Source organism: Chrysochloris asiatica, unplaced genomic scaffold (assembly GCF_000296735.1).
Source record: "Chrysochloris asiatica unplaced genomic scaffold, ChrAsi1.0 scaffold00007, whole genome shotgun sequence".
NCBI classification, from domain to species: domain Eukaryota; kingdom Metazoa; phylum Chordata; class Mammalia; order Afrosoricida; family Chrysochloridae; genus Chrysochloris; species Chrysochloris asiatica.
In genome coordinates this window covers 26934303-26951094 of record NW_006408525.1, presented here as the reverse complement: position 1 = coordinate 26951094, position 16792 = coordinate 26934303, and the positions used below count along the sequence as shown (strand labels likewise).

The 16792-nt window shown below is 40.7% G+C and overlaps 1 protein-coding gene and 1 pseudogene across 1 annotated transcript; one reads left to right on the top strand and one right to left on the bottom strand.

Moving 5' to 3' along the window:
- Positions 1-476: 476 nt before the first annotated feature.
- Positions 477-1300, bottom strand: LOC102841639 (annotated as a pseudogene).
- Positions 1301-5373: 4073 nt separating this feature from the next.
- LOC102841259 (keratin, type I cuticular Ha4-like) lies at positions 5374-13780 on the top strand. The gene is made up of 8 exons (XM_006833687.1): positions 5374-5460; positions 8158-8508; positions 10914-10996; positions 11874-12030; positions 12406-12567; positions 12665-12790; positions 12978-13198; positions 13696-13780. Exons 1-8 carry the CDS (start codon positions 5374-5376, stop codon positions 13778-13780), a joined length of 1272 nt encoding a protein of 423 aa, XP_006833750.1.
- The last annotated feature ends 3012 nt before the right edge of the window (positions 13781-16792 follow it).

The window sequence follows — 16792 nt, the reverse complement described above, 5'->3', positions numbered from 1 at the left end:
AGATATATGTTGGTAAATGCTAACTGTCCATGTTCACATAGAGACACAGTGTAATCTCTGAGCCCCATATACAGTGAAAGGAGGAAGAAAGCTAGAATTCTATGCACTAGTACACAGGGGCCTAGTACCCTCCAGCTTCCAGCAGAGCAAAGGGAGCAGAAGGTTTTCTTTCCCCCACAGAGCATGGTGATGTGTTGATGCCATTTTTTTTGTTGAGTCAGGAAGGGATAAAAATTAATTTGGGAACAGTAAGGGGTAGAGATTCTTTTCCCACTGTATCTGCTCAAGATACTCCCCCCCCCCACCTCCCACCAAAGAAGTTGAAAACCATGGTATAAAGGAGAGAAAAGAGGCCTCAAGATTCGGACGAGTGAGCTCAAGAGGGGAGAGAATAAAAAGGAAAAAAAAAAGACTGCAACTTGCTCCCAGGGACTGAAGAAAATTAAAAAAAAAAAAGGACTCCCTCAGTGTTCTTATTAATCATCTTCTCCTTTATCCTCCTTGCATTCTTCTTCCTCATCATCATCTTCTTACCCTTCTTCATCAACATCTTCCAAACCTTCTTCTTTATCCTCCTCCTCCTCTTCATCTTCTTCTTCTTTCCCTTCTTCATCATCCATGTCAGGAACCAAATAGTACTGTAACGGATTTGGCCAAACATCATCTTAGATAACTCATCTGCACGTGCATCAGAATGATTTGTAAACCAAGTAAAAAAGCTCTGGTTCTTCATGTTGCCTCTTCCTGCTGGCTTGATTCTTTGTTTGACTTGAGCATTTCATCAAGTCCTTTCCAGATTTCCATTTGATTTCAGTTGATTTTTGAGGACGGATAACCACTCTCATTCAGATGAAATTCTTTGAAAAAACTTTATTTTCGAAGTAAGGATTTTCATCAAAATAAAAATCTATTCTGTAACTTGATTTAATACCTTCAAATTCTATCAGTTCAAGTCTGGTCAAATAATGCATTGCCTCTTCATCCTCTTTCCCAAGCAACACAGACACTTGTGGATGGTTGACAAATGTTGGTGTTACCCCAAAGTTTGAATTTTGGCAATCAATTCTGACCTCTTCTGAAATACTGGTTGGCTGAGTTTGTTATATTTCTGTTCTACTTTCAAAATCTCCTCACTGGCTCATTCATTAAGACTGTTTACTTCATTTTGTACTTCATCAATATGTTCAATTGCTTCCTGCTGTTCTTTTTCTCCCTTTGGTAAGTTCAGATGGGCCAAAGTCTCCTGCAGCTTAGGTTTCTTCATTTGAGACAGGAGCAAAGATGAGCATTTGGGGGCCATGCTGCAAGCAGAGTCCTAGAAGCAGACGAAAGAGGAGTTCTTTGCTGAGAAAAAGCTTCTCCCATAGATCTCTCCCATAGAAATAGACTTGATTTCCACAATAAATAATATTCTTAAACCTCAATTGCAATTTGCTCACATCTTAACATCAGAGTCAAACCATGGTATTTACCTAAATTATATGGGACAGCTGCAAAATCTTTCTGTTTGTTAAATTTTGATTTACACATTGTGTTTATTGAAGGGTTTTTGATCAGATACAATATTATGGCTTATGTAAATATCAGAATAATCCACAGTGCATGGCAAATAGAATAAATAAAAAGTAATTACCTTCCTTAGAATTCCTGGAATTTTTAGAAAAGACAAATACATAATTTTTCAACATAATCTCCTTGATTTTCAATACACTTTGTCTGTATGTCAACAAGCTTTTTTATTCCCTTATTAAAAATGTTTTAGACTGAACTGGTAGCCAAGAATGCACCATTATCTTCACGGGTTTTTGTTTTTGTTGTTGTTGTTGTTGTTTTTATCAGAGGTGAATCTTTGTCCTCCAAAGTCTGCTTTCAGTATACCAAACAGGTGAAAGTCAGATACAGCAAGATCAGGGCTATAGCGAGGATGCTCTACCACCTCAAAATGAAAAATTTCCTGAGTGTCAACAGTATGGGCAGAGGTCTGTGGATGTGCATTATCATTCTAAGTCACAAAGCCCTTGCATAGCATCTCACTATGAGCACTGTTGATTGTTGAACCTTTTTCCTGGTAGTGTTCCAATACTGGCTCTTGAGAATCCCAGAAATCTGTAAGCATTAATTTTCCAGCTGATGGTTGACTTTTCAACTTTTTTTGGCTGGCAATCGAGAATGTTTCCATTCCATACTCTGCTGTTTACTCTCAGGCTCATAGTGAGAAATCCATGTCTCATCACCAGTAATGATTTTTTTTTTTTAAAAAGAAACTTTTACCTTCCTTTGACTATTAGTCCAAATTTTGTTTACAGATGTCCAAATACTTCTGTTTATGCTCTTGCATGAGTTGCTTTGGTATCCATCTTGCACAAAGTTTTCCAAACCGAAGTGATTGATGGATTATTTCATAGGCAAAGCCATGGCTTATTTGCAGATGATTTGTCACATAATCCACTGACACTTGTCTATTCAACAGAATCATTCACGTGCATACACAATGTTGTCATCAATCATGGACTTGGAGGGGCATTTTAATATAACCGAGTGCAGATAATTTTGACTCACTTTCACAGATATGGCTGTAGAAAGGTATATATAAAGAATGATGGATTTCAGAGGCGTGAGAGAGTATTTATGGGTGGGTGATGAGTAGACTCTGAGAAGGAGGGAGCACTGGATCAGGGCTTTGAAAACCCAAATATTCTTTTCATGTCAATTTTTTCTGTCTTGTTGACTTTAGATTGTTCAAAAGAGGCATCAACTATATCTAATTAAAGCGTGATGTAGAATATAAAATACTGTAAGTAGAATAAAGAATTAATAATACCAGTGAAATCATGAGAAGGTCATTAAAACTTTATATACTTCCTTAATTCAGTCAAATACTTATGTACAATATTAGCATAATTCTGAAATAAATTTAGATGGGATATAGCTGAGTGTATGCAGGTGCGAGAAGAGGGAATTTTTTTTCCAGGCATGAACTGTGCCTGGAAGAAGATGTGAAATGAGAAGGTATGTTTAGGGTCCCTAGAAGTGAATATATATGGTACTGAAAGATGAAATTCCAAGGTAGGTAGGTAGAACTATACTTGGCAGTGTTTTAAATGTTTGTGTGTGTGTCTGTGTGTGTGTGGGTGTGAGATTGTCTTACAAAAAGGTTGCTATATGATACATCTGGCAGCTCTATATAGGATGGGAAGTAATGGATTATAGAAGCTGGTAGGACTTGGTGAGAAAAGAAAGAAGATCGATTACGAGGCTTGTAAAAGATAATAAGGTGGAGGTGGGCGGGAATGGAAGAATGAATAGTACACAGGTGGATTTTAGAGGCACAGTCTGAGGTGTAGAAGCTGACTGGAGGCAGAGAAACCATGGAGAGAGAAGGAAAAGAATTTTTGTTGTTGTTGTTAGGTGACATCAAATTGGTTCTGACTCATAGTGACCTTATGCACAACAGAACAAAATACTACCTAGTCCTACACCATCCTCAAAACTGTTGTGACCACTGTGTTCTCATATGGCTGCTGCCACTGTGTCAATCCATCTTGTTACGATCTTCCTCTTTTTTGCTGACCCTGTACTTTACCAACAAGATGTCCTTCTCCAGGGACTGGTCCCTCCTGATAACATGTCCAAAGTACGAGAGACAAAGTCTTGCCATCCTGACTTCTAAGAAGCATTCAAGCTGTATTTCTTCCAACACAGATTTGTTTGTTTTTCTGGCAGTGCATGGTACTTTTAATATTCTTCTCCAGCACCATAATTCAAATGCATCGATTCTACTGTTGTTGTTGTTGTTATGTGCTGTTGGCTCCGATTCATAGCAACCCTGTACAGGGTTTCTGAGGCTGTAAACCTTATGGGAGCAGAAAGCCTCATCTTTCTCCCATGGAACAGCTAGTAGTTCCGAACTGCTGACCTTGCAGTTCACAGTCTGATTTGTAACCACTATGCTACTAGAGCCCCTTATTGATTCTACTAAGGTCTTCTATATTCATTGTCCAACTTTCATATGCCTATGAGGCAATTGAAAATACCATGACTTGGGTCAGGTGCACCTTAGTTCTCAAACTGATATTTTTGCTCTTTAACACTTTATCTTTTTAAAAAATTACTTTATTTTTTGCTGGACATTTGCCTAATGCAATATACAGTTTGATTTCTTGACTGGTGCTTTTGTGATTTCAAACTGAAATCTTTGAAAACTTCAAAGATTTATTTTCTCCATTTATCATGATTTATTTATTGTATAGTTGTGAATATTTTTGTTTTCTTTAAATTGAGGTGCATCTATACTGAAGATTATAGTCTTTTATTATCCTCTGTGATTTAAATCATCTTTGCATTCAGTAACAAAGATTGTATCATCTGCATATTTCAGACTGATAATAAATAAGTATTCCTCCAATCCTGATGCCACGTTCTGATATAATCCAATGTATCAAATTATTTACTCAGGATACAGATTGAATAAAGACGGCAAAAGAGTACAAACCAGAAGCATACCATTCCTGACTTTAAAGTATTCAGTATCTCCTTATTCTGTTTAAATAACCACCTCTTGGTCTATGTACAGATTCCTCATGAGCACAATGAAATGTTCTGGAATACAAATTCTTTACAATGCTATTCATAGTTTTTCATGATCCACACAGTTGAAAGCCTTTGCATACTCAATACAGCACAAGTAAATATCTTTCTAATATTCTCTGCTTTCAGCCAAGACCATCTAATGTCAGCAATGAGATCCGTAGTCCATGTTTCTCTTCTGGATACTCAGAAGTTGAGAGGACAGGTGGTAATAATATAAAAGTCAGTGAATCCAGATATTTATGATGTTTCATCTCATCCAATTGGGCTTAAATCAGTTTGGTACTGACTTTACACCAGTACATCCATTCCCCATCTCACCAATGTTGAGATCAATTTAAAGCAGAGATTCAAGCATAAGTGGCAGAGAGTTGTGGATTGTGAATGCCAGCACCTTTAAAGCATTTGACATACACACTTATTCTAATGCAGCTGTCTTATATCAAAGCATACTTGGAATGCCTCCTTGAAAATGACTTTAAAATCACCCAAAAAAGCAGGCATTATGGTATTACTGTCATAACTTGTTTCAGACTTAGAAGGATATCATGTTTGGTAGGGTGGAGGATCAGAGAGAAAGAGGAAGACCCCCGTGAGATGGATTGGCAAAGTGGCAACATTAATGGGCTCAAGCATGGCAACAATAGTGAGGTAGGCTTAGGTTCAGACAGTGTTTCATTCTGTTGGGCATAAGGTCTCTATGAATCAGTACCAGCTCAAATGGCACCTAACAACAACAACAACAAAGGTACTACTCAGCTTGGTGATTTACCTTAATCACTTGGCATGGTTGCAAGTGACATTTGGCTGGTTCCAAAAATAAACACATCTTCAGAAGCTGAAGATTTGCCCTCAATGAGGATAATTGAAAAGGTAGGTCACAGGCCATGAAGACAAGTCTCAAGAAAGGGTGACAAAAGCAATGGGTCTCTCCAGAGAAAGAGAGAGGCAAACACTGATTGAGCACCCAAAAGGAAATACTTTGAGAAATAGCTTCCTTACTTTGAGCATTGATAGACTAACAGTAAAACAATCCTCATAGTTCACAGCTACACTCAGAAGAACATGATGGCAGAATGTCTGTTTGCCAAAATGCACTGATGATCACAAGGTCTGACAAAGCTTGTGATGGTGGCTTTGCAGGGTCATAGCATTTGAAGAAATTGATTCAGGTATTTCTGCACCAGATCAATTGAGGGTTTCCTTTTTATCAGACTTCTAGTGGGTGTGATGCTGTAGGATAAGCACTGGGCTGCTAACCACATGTAGGACATTCAAACCCACCAGCTGCACCTCAGAAAACCTGTACAGGATTATGATGAGTCAGAACAGACTTAATGGCAAATGACAACAACAGAAAAAAGTGGGTATTATGTTTTGTCCCTTACTAAATGTTCTTCTATTAGAATAGAAACGACCTTGGTTCTTTGATAGAGAAAACAGGCTTGTTTTTTCTTGATTCATTCTAATTTAGCCAATTTAGGAGGGAGTATTGTCTAATACTGATTGAGTTCCATTGAATTCATTTCTGCATTATTGCTTCTAGGTAATGTGAAAACTGAAAGAGAGATACAGTGTAATGTAATGGAGAGACTATGGTTGTTTGAATTAGAGATTTGGGTTTGAGTTCTGATGACCATGTATGAGTTCTGTGACCTTGGAAATTTCTCAGACACTTGGTGTCCTCATCTCTAAAACCTTACAGGGTGTTGTGCAGACTGAGTGGATAATGGATATAGCTGCTCAGCCTGGTGTCCAGTGGTGCTCACTAAGCAGGAGTCATCTTTGTAACAGTCATACTGTGTGCAAGCACATAGTACAAAAACAAACCCCATTACCACTAAATGGATTCTAATTCATTGTAGTTGATGTTAGATGCCATAGAATTAATTCTGACTCATAGTGACATTATACACAACTGAATGAAACACTACCCTGTCATACCAACCACAAAATTGTTGCTACATTTGAGCTCATTGCTGTGGTCACTGTGACAATCCATCTTGTTGGGGTTCTCCCTCCTTTTCACTGACCCTTTACCTAATACGATATCTTTCTCCAGGGACTGGTCCCTTCTGATAATATGTCCTACATATGAGAGATCAAGTCTCTCCTACCTGGCTTCTAAAAACTTTATGGGCATACTTCTTTCAACACAGATTGGTTTGTTCTTTGGGGAGCCCATGGTACTTTTATTATTCCCCTCCAACACAATAACTCAAATGAACCAGTTTTTCTATAGTCTTCTTTATTCATTGTCCAACTTCTGCATGCATATGAGGTTATTGAAAATACCATGTCTTGGGTCAGGTACACCTCAGTTCTCAATCTGGCATCTTTGCTCTCCAGCACTTTAAAGAGGCCTTGCACAGCAGATTCACCTAATGCATTACGTAACTTAATTTCTTGATTGCAGCTTCTATGAGTATTAATGATTGATCCCAACAAAAGGAAGTCTTTGGCAACTTCAACCTTTTCTCCATTTTTTGTTATTTATTGGTACAGTGATGAGGATTTTCTTTTCTTTACATTGAAGTGCAACACTTACTGATGGCTGTGGTCTTTGATCTTCATCAGTATTTTAAGTTCTCTTTGCTTTCAGCAAGAAGGTTGTATCATTTGTATGTCACAGGGTGTTACTGAGTCATAGAGACCCTAGAAAGGTTTTCTAAGCCTGCAAATATTTACAGAAGAAAGCCTCATGTTTCTCCCATGGAGTGACTGGTGGATTTGCACCATCAAGCTGGTGGTTAGCAGTTCAGTACTTATTCTCCAGCACCAGCAAGGGTCCTACACACGTAGTTATTGTTGTTGTTGTTGTTAAGTGTCATTGACACCTCTGTATAGGATGTCTGAAAAACAACCGGTGAGTTTGAACCACTGACATTGTGGTTCACACCAAACTTGCAATCCAGTGCGTATCCCATAGCGCCACACTTAGTTTCTTAATGTTCATTGCATAATAGTAGAGAGGGAAGTGTAGAAGGCTTCCCGCAGCCCCACAGGAGAAGGGTAAGGATGATTGATGAAATAGCAGAAGGACATTGGGCTGTATGATTTTCTAAGTCCTTTCTAATCGCAGATTTCAGAAGTCTCCACCATGTGGCTCATGAGTGAGTTTCCTTGGTCTGTTTTTCTCATGGAGTTCTATCCAGTACAGACACATATTCGATAAATCTCTCTTCAGAGAAAGAGATGCAGAAGTCCCGTCAACTCTGAGAGATAGAGTTCAGATGTCACTCCTTAAATCAACACCCTGTGTTGCCATAGCAAAGGGTTGGTCACTTTGAAGCCAAACCATGAAGCTCTTACTTAACCAAAAATAATGACTAGTGAGTAGTTCTGACCTTACAAGAAGCCAGAGTAAAGCATTTTATGATGTAAAAGACTCTTGTGAGGTGTCTAAACTAGAGATGAAAAATTCCCAAAAAGGGTAACACGGGGTAATACTGTATGTGGTTGCCACACCCACTGCTGACAGAATATAAATTCCTAGAGAGGATCAGGGTTTACACCAGAGTAAAGGAAATAGGCTGTGAAACTGACCTTCAAAGCTCCATTCCTTCCCAGCACCAGTCGTACATCTGCTTCCTGTCCAACATGAGCTGCCGCACAAGCTGTTCTGCCCGGCCCTGTCTGCCCCCCAGCTGCCATGGATGCACCCTGCCTGGGGCCCGCAACATCCCTTCCTCTGGGGGCATGGGTGGCTCACTATGTGAGGGCTCCTTCAATGGCAATGAGAAGGAGACCATGCAGTTGCTGAATGACCGCCTGTCCAGCTACCTGGAGAAGGTGCGCCAGCTGGAGCGAGAGAATGCAGAGCTGGAGGGCCGCATCCGTGAGTTTACCCAGAAGCAGGTGCCCTATGCCTCCCCGAACTACCAGTCCTACTTCCGGACAATCGAGCAGCTCCAGCAGAAGGTGAGGATGTGGTCACTACATTGTCAGCTTAATGCACTTGGTTTCATTGATTCATTCTTATGAAATACCAACTTCTGAATGGGATCTAAGACTGCTCACAACTAACTTGAGGATGTAATGATACAGAATGCATTGACTTTGGCAGGAAACTTCAGGTAGTCTTAGAAACTCTGTTTTTCAGTCATCACAAGGGAAGGATAGAGACTGTGGATAGTGGAAAGAATCAAACTCAAATCAGTATAAAACGTATCTTGCTTCCAAAGGGCTTCTTTCTTAAAATCAGAATATCTGTTTTTTTATGCAGAGCATTATTGGAATTAAAAAAAAAAAAGGGCAGCTGAATTGTTTCTCTGACTTTGGAGTTTCTTAACTAAATCCATAAATTCCTAAGGCTTTAAAAATGGTAGCAAATGACAGCGTCTATGGCAAAGCAAACAGGCTTTGATTCCAGAAGTTTCATGAATGTACATAGACATACATACCACCCACTAAAGCAGACTTGGAGATAGTGAGAAATCAATGTCTTAAGTGTATGTGTAGAAAGGGTGCAAGTAAGGAGTTAGCACAGAGGTAGGACCTAATACCTGGTGAAGATTAGGGAAGGCTTTCCAGTGGAAGTAATATTTGCAGGATTGTGAAGGATGAGCATGGGTTTGTATTCAGCAGCACAAATCCTTAATTCTCCTAGGGCACTGATTCTTCGTTGCTCTAAAGTTCCATCAAAATGAATGACAGAAAGTGGTCAAGTGATGTGACTATCACTTATCCATTAAGGGAGCCTTAGGCACAGCAGTCGGGTGGGGAATAAAGCACTGAGTAAATTGTCTCTTTCTTTAAGGAGTTCACAGCTTAATAGAGAAAGCATATGTAGACACAAATGACCATGGTGAATGTGGCTCTGTGTAAAGTCCTGTGGAAGGCCAGGAAAGAAGGGACTGCATGCAGAAGTTGGGAATGGGTGTTATACAAGGAGCCTTATTAGGTGGGGAAGGGCAGTCCAGGACAGTCCAGGAAGAGGGAGAAGCCACGTGCAAAAGCAAGAACAACACTGGTAAAGTACAGGGGGAATGGAGAGAGGCTGCAGGCTGGAAGTAAGGCGGTATAAAGATAGAGTATCCAACTTCTGTTTTTTGCCTTGAACTTTACTGGTTTTAGCATCCAGGGGACATTGTTGTTGTTGTTGTGAGTTGCTGTAGTGTTAGCTCTGACACAACAACCCTATGCATGACAGAATGAAACACTGGTTGTATCCTGTGCCATGCTCACAAGAGTTGTTCTGTTCAAGTACACATTGGTGCCACTGTGCTAATTCATCACATTGAGGGTCTTCCTCATTTGTGCTGATCCTCCACTTCAGCAAGCATGATAAATATGTCCTTCCTGATGATATGTGTGAAGTATGAGAGATGAAGTCTTGCCATCCTGGCTTCTAAGGAACATTATGGACATACTTCTTCCAACACCAATTTGCTTTTTTTGTAGTAGTCCATGGAAGTTTTAATATTATTCACCAACGCATACCTCAAATGCATTAATTCTTCTACAGTTTTCCTTTTTCATTGTCCAGCTTTCACACGCATATGAGGTTATTGAAAATACCCTGGCCTGGGTCAGGTGCACCTTAGTCCTCACATTGACATCTTTGCACTTGAACACTTTGAAGAGGTGTTGTACAGTAGATTTGTTTAATGTAATGTTTGATTTTTGAATGCTGCTTCCTAAGTCAATTGGAACTGTTGGCCGCCTTCTGTGAGACTTGGCTACCCAATTCCTGCAGGAATCCAGAGACAGACCAAGAAGAGAAGAATTCCTAATGAAGGGCACAGTTCCATTTGACCGTTCTGGTCTTCCTTCTATCCTAACACTGAAAATCTGAAGCACTCCGAGTTATTTGAAAAAAATGTAACTTAAAGAAAACACCTTTTAACTTTCAGGAGTGAGGTATTCATTCTTCTCAGATATAATTGAGCACATATTGCACATAAACAGCATTTAATCACCTTATATGAGGAAGCTTCAGAAAGTCTGTGGAAAGGTGGAATTGGAAGATAATGGCATTTTTCCACGGACTTTTGAACCCCCCTCGTATATGATATACTATGATTTTTCCATCATGTTCCTTCCACATAAGCAGGTTATTAGGGATGGTGCTTGCTGAAAGTAACAAAATCCATTGCCATTGAGTCGATTTTGACTCATAGTGACCCTATACAGGATTCCCTAGCTGCGATTACAGGAGCAGTTAGCCTCATCTTTCTAGCGTGGAGCTACTTGTGGGCTTCAACTTCAGACCTTATGTTTCACAGTCCAGTGCTTATCATATGGAGCCACCAAGCTCCCACGGTGCCAGTAGGACTCCTGAAAAATAAAGGCCTTGCTTATTCTGAAGTGCTTTAATCTTCCAGATCCTGTCCAGCAAGGCTGAGAACACCAGGATGGTGTTGCAGATCGACAATGCTAAGCTGGCTGCCGACGACTTCAGAACCAAGTAAGGACGCTTTCTCAGGATCAGAGCTGTGTAGTAATGGGATATAGTAATGGGGTTGGGAGGGGGGTGGTGATTGAAATGTGATGACCTATGTCCTGGTTAATATACAATTAGAAGATATCTAGGATAAGATTGGAAGGATTTTTTTACCCTGAGTTAGATATCTTCTAAAGTTCCCTTAGCTCTCAGATCCTGGGTTTTAAGTTTTGTTTGAAAGAGTGTAAGAAACCACCGTTCTTTCTCTTTTTACTTGTGTCAGACCAAGTTAAGAAGTGAATATCACATTGATCTCTTAATACAAGCTAGTCATTCTCAGTCATCAGAAAGAAATGACTCAATCACAGAACAGGAGCTAATACCCATTTCTTTCAGAGAATCTTTCAATTGTTCTGGATATGACAATTACAGCCCTAAGAGTCCTTTTTATTTTTTATGGGACCTTGGAGTTTACAGTGTGATTTCACTTATGCCACTTATTTATCTCTAGGCCAGTCCTATGAAATGGTCACTTTGTCTCCATTTTACAGATGAAGAAATCAAGGCTCAGAGCACATTAAGACAATTTTTAGTTACCTTATGAAGTTTACTTACTTAAAGTAAAGAAAAAGATAGTGGGGCTTAGTTGATAGAAATCTGATTGGGGTTCTTAGAACCAATAATGTTGGGCTAAAAGTAAACTTATGTACTTCATTGACATGTTCTCTATAGGAGTGAGAGAACAAATGGTCTCATCCTGCACCTCTGTATTTCTTTTCCTTTCAAAATATTTTAAAAACTCAGAATATTTCCCAATATAATGGATGATATTATATCAGCCAAGGAAAGCTCAGGAAACAAAGTCTTTTTGACCTCCTTTGACTTTTGTCTGTGTGGACAGGTACCAGGCAGAACACTCCATGCGACAGCTGGTGGAGGCTGACATCAACAGCCTGCGCAGGATGCTGGACGAGCTGACCCTGTGCAAGTCTGACCTGGAGTCCCAGGCGGAGTCTCTGAAGGAGGAGCTGTTGCAGCTCAAGCAGAACCATGAGCAGGTAAGAGAGTTCTGTGAAATGAAAGAGGAGAGTCAAACCTGGACTCTTTATACTTACATAGCAATGATTGTAAACCACGTGCTAGGCCAGGTTTACAGTGAGCAGTAGGAAGATCAAAATGATGCAACAAAATCTTGGAGTGGGAAGAAACTTTAGATACTATTGAATCAAGCATCTTCATTATAGAGATGAAGAAAAGAGACAGGAGGTCTGACTTGCCAGAGCTAACAGTGGACTTTTACATCAACTGTTTTCTACATTCCAGCGCAATCCTCCCTCCACCACATTGGTGAATAATGATAATGATAAACAAATAGAGTTTATTTATAGACTTCTCTGTTTGTGTTTCTTTCTTTCTTTCTCTTATCCCTTCAGGAAGTCAATGCCCTGAAAAGCCAGCTTGGTGAGCACCTCAACGTGGAGGTGGATGCTGCCCCCAACGTTGACCTGAACCGTGTGCTGAATGAGATGAGGTCTCAGTATGAGGCCCTCGTGGAGAACAACCGCAGAGATGTGGAGGAATGGTTTGCCAAACAGGTGGGCATCTAAGCAACTGGCCACCCAGGACTTGAGACACCCTCCTGGGTCTGTAAGGCAGGATCTGATCCTATCTTTTCTCCTCTGGCTGTTTCAGACTGAGGAACTGAACAAGCAGGTGGCATCCAGCTCAGAGCAACTGCAGTCCAGCCAGGCTGAGATCATGGAGCTGAGACGCACTGTTAGCTCCCTGGAGATCGAGCTGCAGGCCCAGCACAACCTGGTGGGTACTGTTCAGATGTCCTGCTGAGAAATGCAAAGCCAGGGAATTCAGTCTCTGGGGTCCCTTCAGATCACAAACTGTGCTTAACTTTTGCAGCTTATGACTTGTTTGTAACAATATAGAGAAACTGTTTAAAGGAGCCTGTGTCTGAATACTGACTTATTTATTTTTGGTCTTCCCATCACAGAAAGACTCTCTGGAAAACACACTGACGGAGACTGAGGCACGCTACAGCTCTCAGCTGTCCCAGGTGCAGAACACAATCACCAACGTGGAGTCCCAGCTGTCTGAGATCCGCTGTGACCTGGAGCGTCAGAACCAGGAGTACCAGGTGCTGCTGGATGTCAAGGCTCGCCTGGAGAGTGAGATCAACACATACCGGAGCCTGTTGGAGAGTGAGGACAGCAAGTGAGTATGATGCTAAAGATTTCTGGGAAAACATGTCAGGTGGGACTACAAAACATTATGGGTACTCACATGCTGGCCATATTTTCATCTCATCAAACAATATGCATTGATGAAGTGTCTGCTATGTATGTAGTGATCTGTGAAATTTATGGAAATGTGGTCAGGCACAAAGTTGAAGGGAATGTAGTCTCTGCCTCAGAGAGCTAACAAGGTAAAGAGATTGTTACTCAGAACCATAGGACAGAAAACTTTGTTTTAAGTTCTATGTGAGCTCAATAGGATGGGAGAGTATTTTCAAAGAACCACATAAGAAACACCTTCCACATTTATACAAGGCAACCTTAGAGAGAAAGAAGGATTTATATCAGGTAAACATGATGTCAACCACAACCATTATCAATTCATTGATTGTCTCATTGACTTCAAGGTGTTAAGTGTGCCTTAAGGTTCTGCCCACTCCCATCCACAACCGAATCTAAACCTTTGTGTCTCCCCAGGCTTCCCTCCAACCCTTGTTCCACCTCCAATGCTCGTGGCAACTCCTCTGGACCCTGTGGCAGCTCTCAGTCCCGTCGCTGTTAATGTAGAAGCTTGAATCCTTTTTGAAGACATCCATGAAACCATTTAGATCAAGCATAGCAAAGATCCTTGGAACCTGCTTTCGCTGGAGCTCCGTTTCCATTTAGAAATCTGTGTCATGCCAGCCTTCCAGACTCAACAGGAGTCACACATCACCGATTTATAATGTTTGGAAAACTCTTTTGTGCTAAAGGTTAAGTCTTTTAATTTCTAAAGATAGTTCCCTATCACCCCATCTCTAGATATTACCCATTACTTTAGGGTGTTTCCCGTAGATATTGTGCTTCTGGCTTTCCTTGTTTCTTTGGTATTGTCTGGAATTCAAGGAGGCTCCTTCATATATTTCCCAATAAACTTTATTTCCCTGGCATAATAAATCTGTTTCTCATTCTTATTTATGTATTGTAAACAACTCATCATAGCTGTTTCATTAAAATAGCCCTTCAATAGGATGATGGAATGGCTTAAAGGACTGGTCCCAGCCATTATGCTCCCTGGTCATACTGGTGAGGAGGAAATGACAGGTTTCTATGAGGTTCACACCAATGAGAGACCATTCATAAAGCTGGCCTTCAACACCTGCACTGATTTTGACTTGGCTGCAGGGCCTTTGGCAACACTTTGAATCCTTGAAAAACCTTGTTGCCATCTCCCATGTCATCCCCATTAACCTGGAATTCCCTGCTCCCATCTCCTAAATTTTCTGAAGATCAGTTTTCACCTCGGCTTCTCTGTAGAGGCTTCTCAAAGATCAGATATTATCTTCTTTCAATCTCTCCACATTGTGCCTGCAACACCAATATAGGTACCTGCTTCTCCCTCAAAATACACCTTTGTTGATGGTTAGACCCCCACACAGAGTCCTGGTGTGGTGCTGTGGGTTAACGCGCTGTACTGCAAGATCGGTTTGAACCACAAGGTCGGTGGTTCAAGCTCACCAGCCACTCCTTGGAAACCTTATGCAGGGTCCCTGTGAGTTGGAACCAACTGGAAGGCACTTAACAACAACTTAGCTCCACACACTCTGGGTCCTCTTGATACAGGTTCTGACTACCTTTTCCCCCTCTTCTGATTATTTTGAACCCCCACTTTTGTCTGATATAAGTAGGGGAGCTTCTTAGATTCTTAGACCTCTGGTTTACTCTTTCTACATTCCCATTCATAAAGAACTAGTACTTTTATGCTGGTAACTCGGAAGTCCTAAGGTCAGGTATCAGGTTTATGGTTCCCCATAGGACGGCTGGTATTGGACTAAGTTTTAATTGGACTAAAATTTGTCTTTGCAAAATTGATTTATCATGTTATCTTTGTCTTGTCAAAAGATAATTTCTTTATTTTATTTTATTTTTTTGTTTAATAGACATTTATTCCTTTAGAGGAACAACTTTTACACACAATGAGAACATAGCTTTTTTTAAAATAAATGTTTTATTGTGAATATGTGATAGTTTACATGGGAGAATCATGGCTTTACATTACAGTCATCCAATTATATATCGTTTCATTGCCATGGTTATAATCCCTTCCATGCATCATCAACCAACAAAGGGTATACCCTGCAGGTCTACCCCTGGTTATCAGCACACTGTCCATCTCCCACTCTGGGTTTAGAGTCCCTAGGCGCTCCATCTTTCCACGTCATTGTCTCTACCTCCACCTCTGGCCTCACTGTTTCTCTGGGTAGGGTCTCACACTCGGTCTGTTCTTCTCCATTGATGGTCCCAGGGACTTTAACTCCTTGACTGCGTAGTCAATCACTCCCTTCCTTTTGCTACGAAATGTCCACGTTTACATTTCCAACACTCATAGTCAGTTAATAAAACTGTAGGTTTTAGCACATGCACTAAAGTGAACAGAAAGAACTAATTTCAAAGCCCTCTTTAAAGAACTTATTTTACACCTATTATACCACACACTATACTATTTTTAAACATTGACATGTAACTCCTTAGTAAGATTCTTCAAGCAAACCCAAAAGCATTTACCTTATTAGAAACAAGATACACTATTCACTTACTATCTTCAAACATTGTACTTTTATTTTCATAATTTGACAATGCATTCATAAAACGATCTGCAGACAACTGTCTTAACAGGCAAAGAACACTTTTGAGTAGACGTTGACTGTCCTAAACTGTTGATTAGGTGTTGCGGACCGTGTAAGACTGGTCAGAAGTTCGAGGCCCTATAGGCCCGAGTGTAACAAATGAGGCCACTGGCATTTAATAGCAAATTGTCTTTCATCTTAATATTCACTTATATGTATTAAATTAATGCACGGAGCCTTTGACAATCCACAGATAAATGTGATATTTTCCTAAAGCCAAGAGACTAAAGGTTGCAAGGTTAAGCCTTTCTCCAAAAGGATTAACTGAAAATATCTTAGCTACTTCTCGGGTTCTTTGTTCTATAGACAAAGAACCCATCCTCCCTAATCCTTTTCCAGGTACAGCCCATTCACCTGGGCATCTGGAGACCTGACTCAGGAAGCCGAAACAGCAGGACTCCGCCCAAGCTTTTGTCTTTATCTCTCACCTTCCCCCAACTATGCTCAGGGGCTATAGATATGTTAATTGAGCCTGAGAAACCAAGTTGCTGGCCTGGGATTCGAACCAGCAAAGTACGATGTAAAGTTACCTGAATGTCTGGAAAAGTACTGATGTTAGCTGTACCTTGCCTAAGTCCCTCCCAGCTTGATGTGAAGCACCTCCCCTGAATAAAGCAGAGGCCCGGGCCTCCCCAAGTGTGCATTACTGGTTGGAAGGCATGCAGTAAAGATGGCAGGGCAGTGACTTGCTGCCTGCAGAGGCCATGATGCCTGTAGTCCCAAGCCTGCCCACCAGTGATGTATCCACCCTGGCTTTGGGGTGCCTCATTGTCTCTCTCTCTTTGTCTCTTTCTGTGTATTCTTGATATATTGCAATTGCCGTCAGGTATCCCCTCCTCGTGAACCGAACCCCTATGTCGAGGCGGGTCCCCGACAATTAGGCATGAGTTTTACAAACATTACTTATA

Coding starts and splice junctions, on each gene's coding strand:
- LOC102841259 (XM_006833687.1), top strand. CDS start 5,374: ATGGTTGCAAGTGACATTTGGCTGGTTCCAAAAATAAACACATCTTCA. Junction 8,509..10,913: donor TCGAGCAGCTCCAGCAGAAG/GTGAGGATGTGG, acceptor TTAATCTTCCAG/ATCCTGTCCAGCAAGGCTGA. Junction 12,031..12,405: donor TCAAGCAGAACCATGAGCAG/GTAAGAGAGTTC, acceptor TTATCCCTTCAG/GAAGTCAATGCCCTGAAAAG.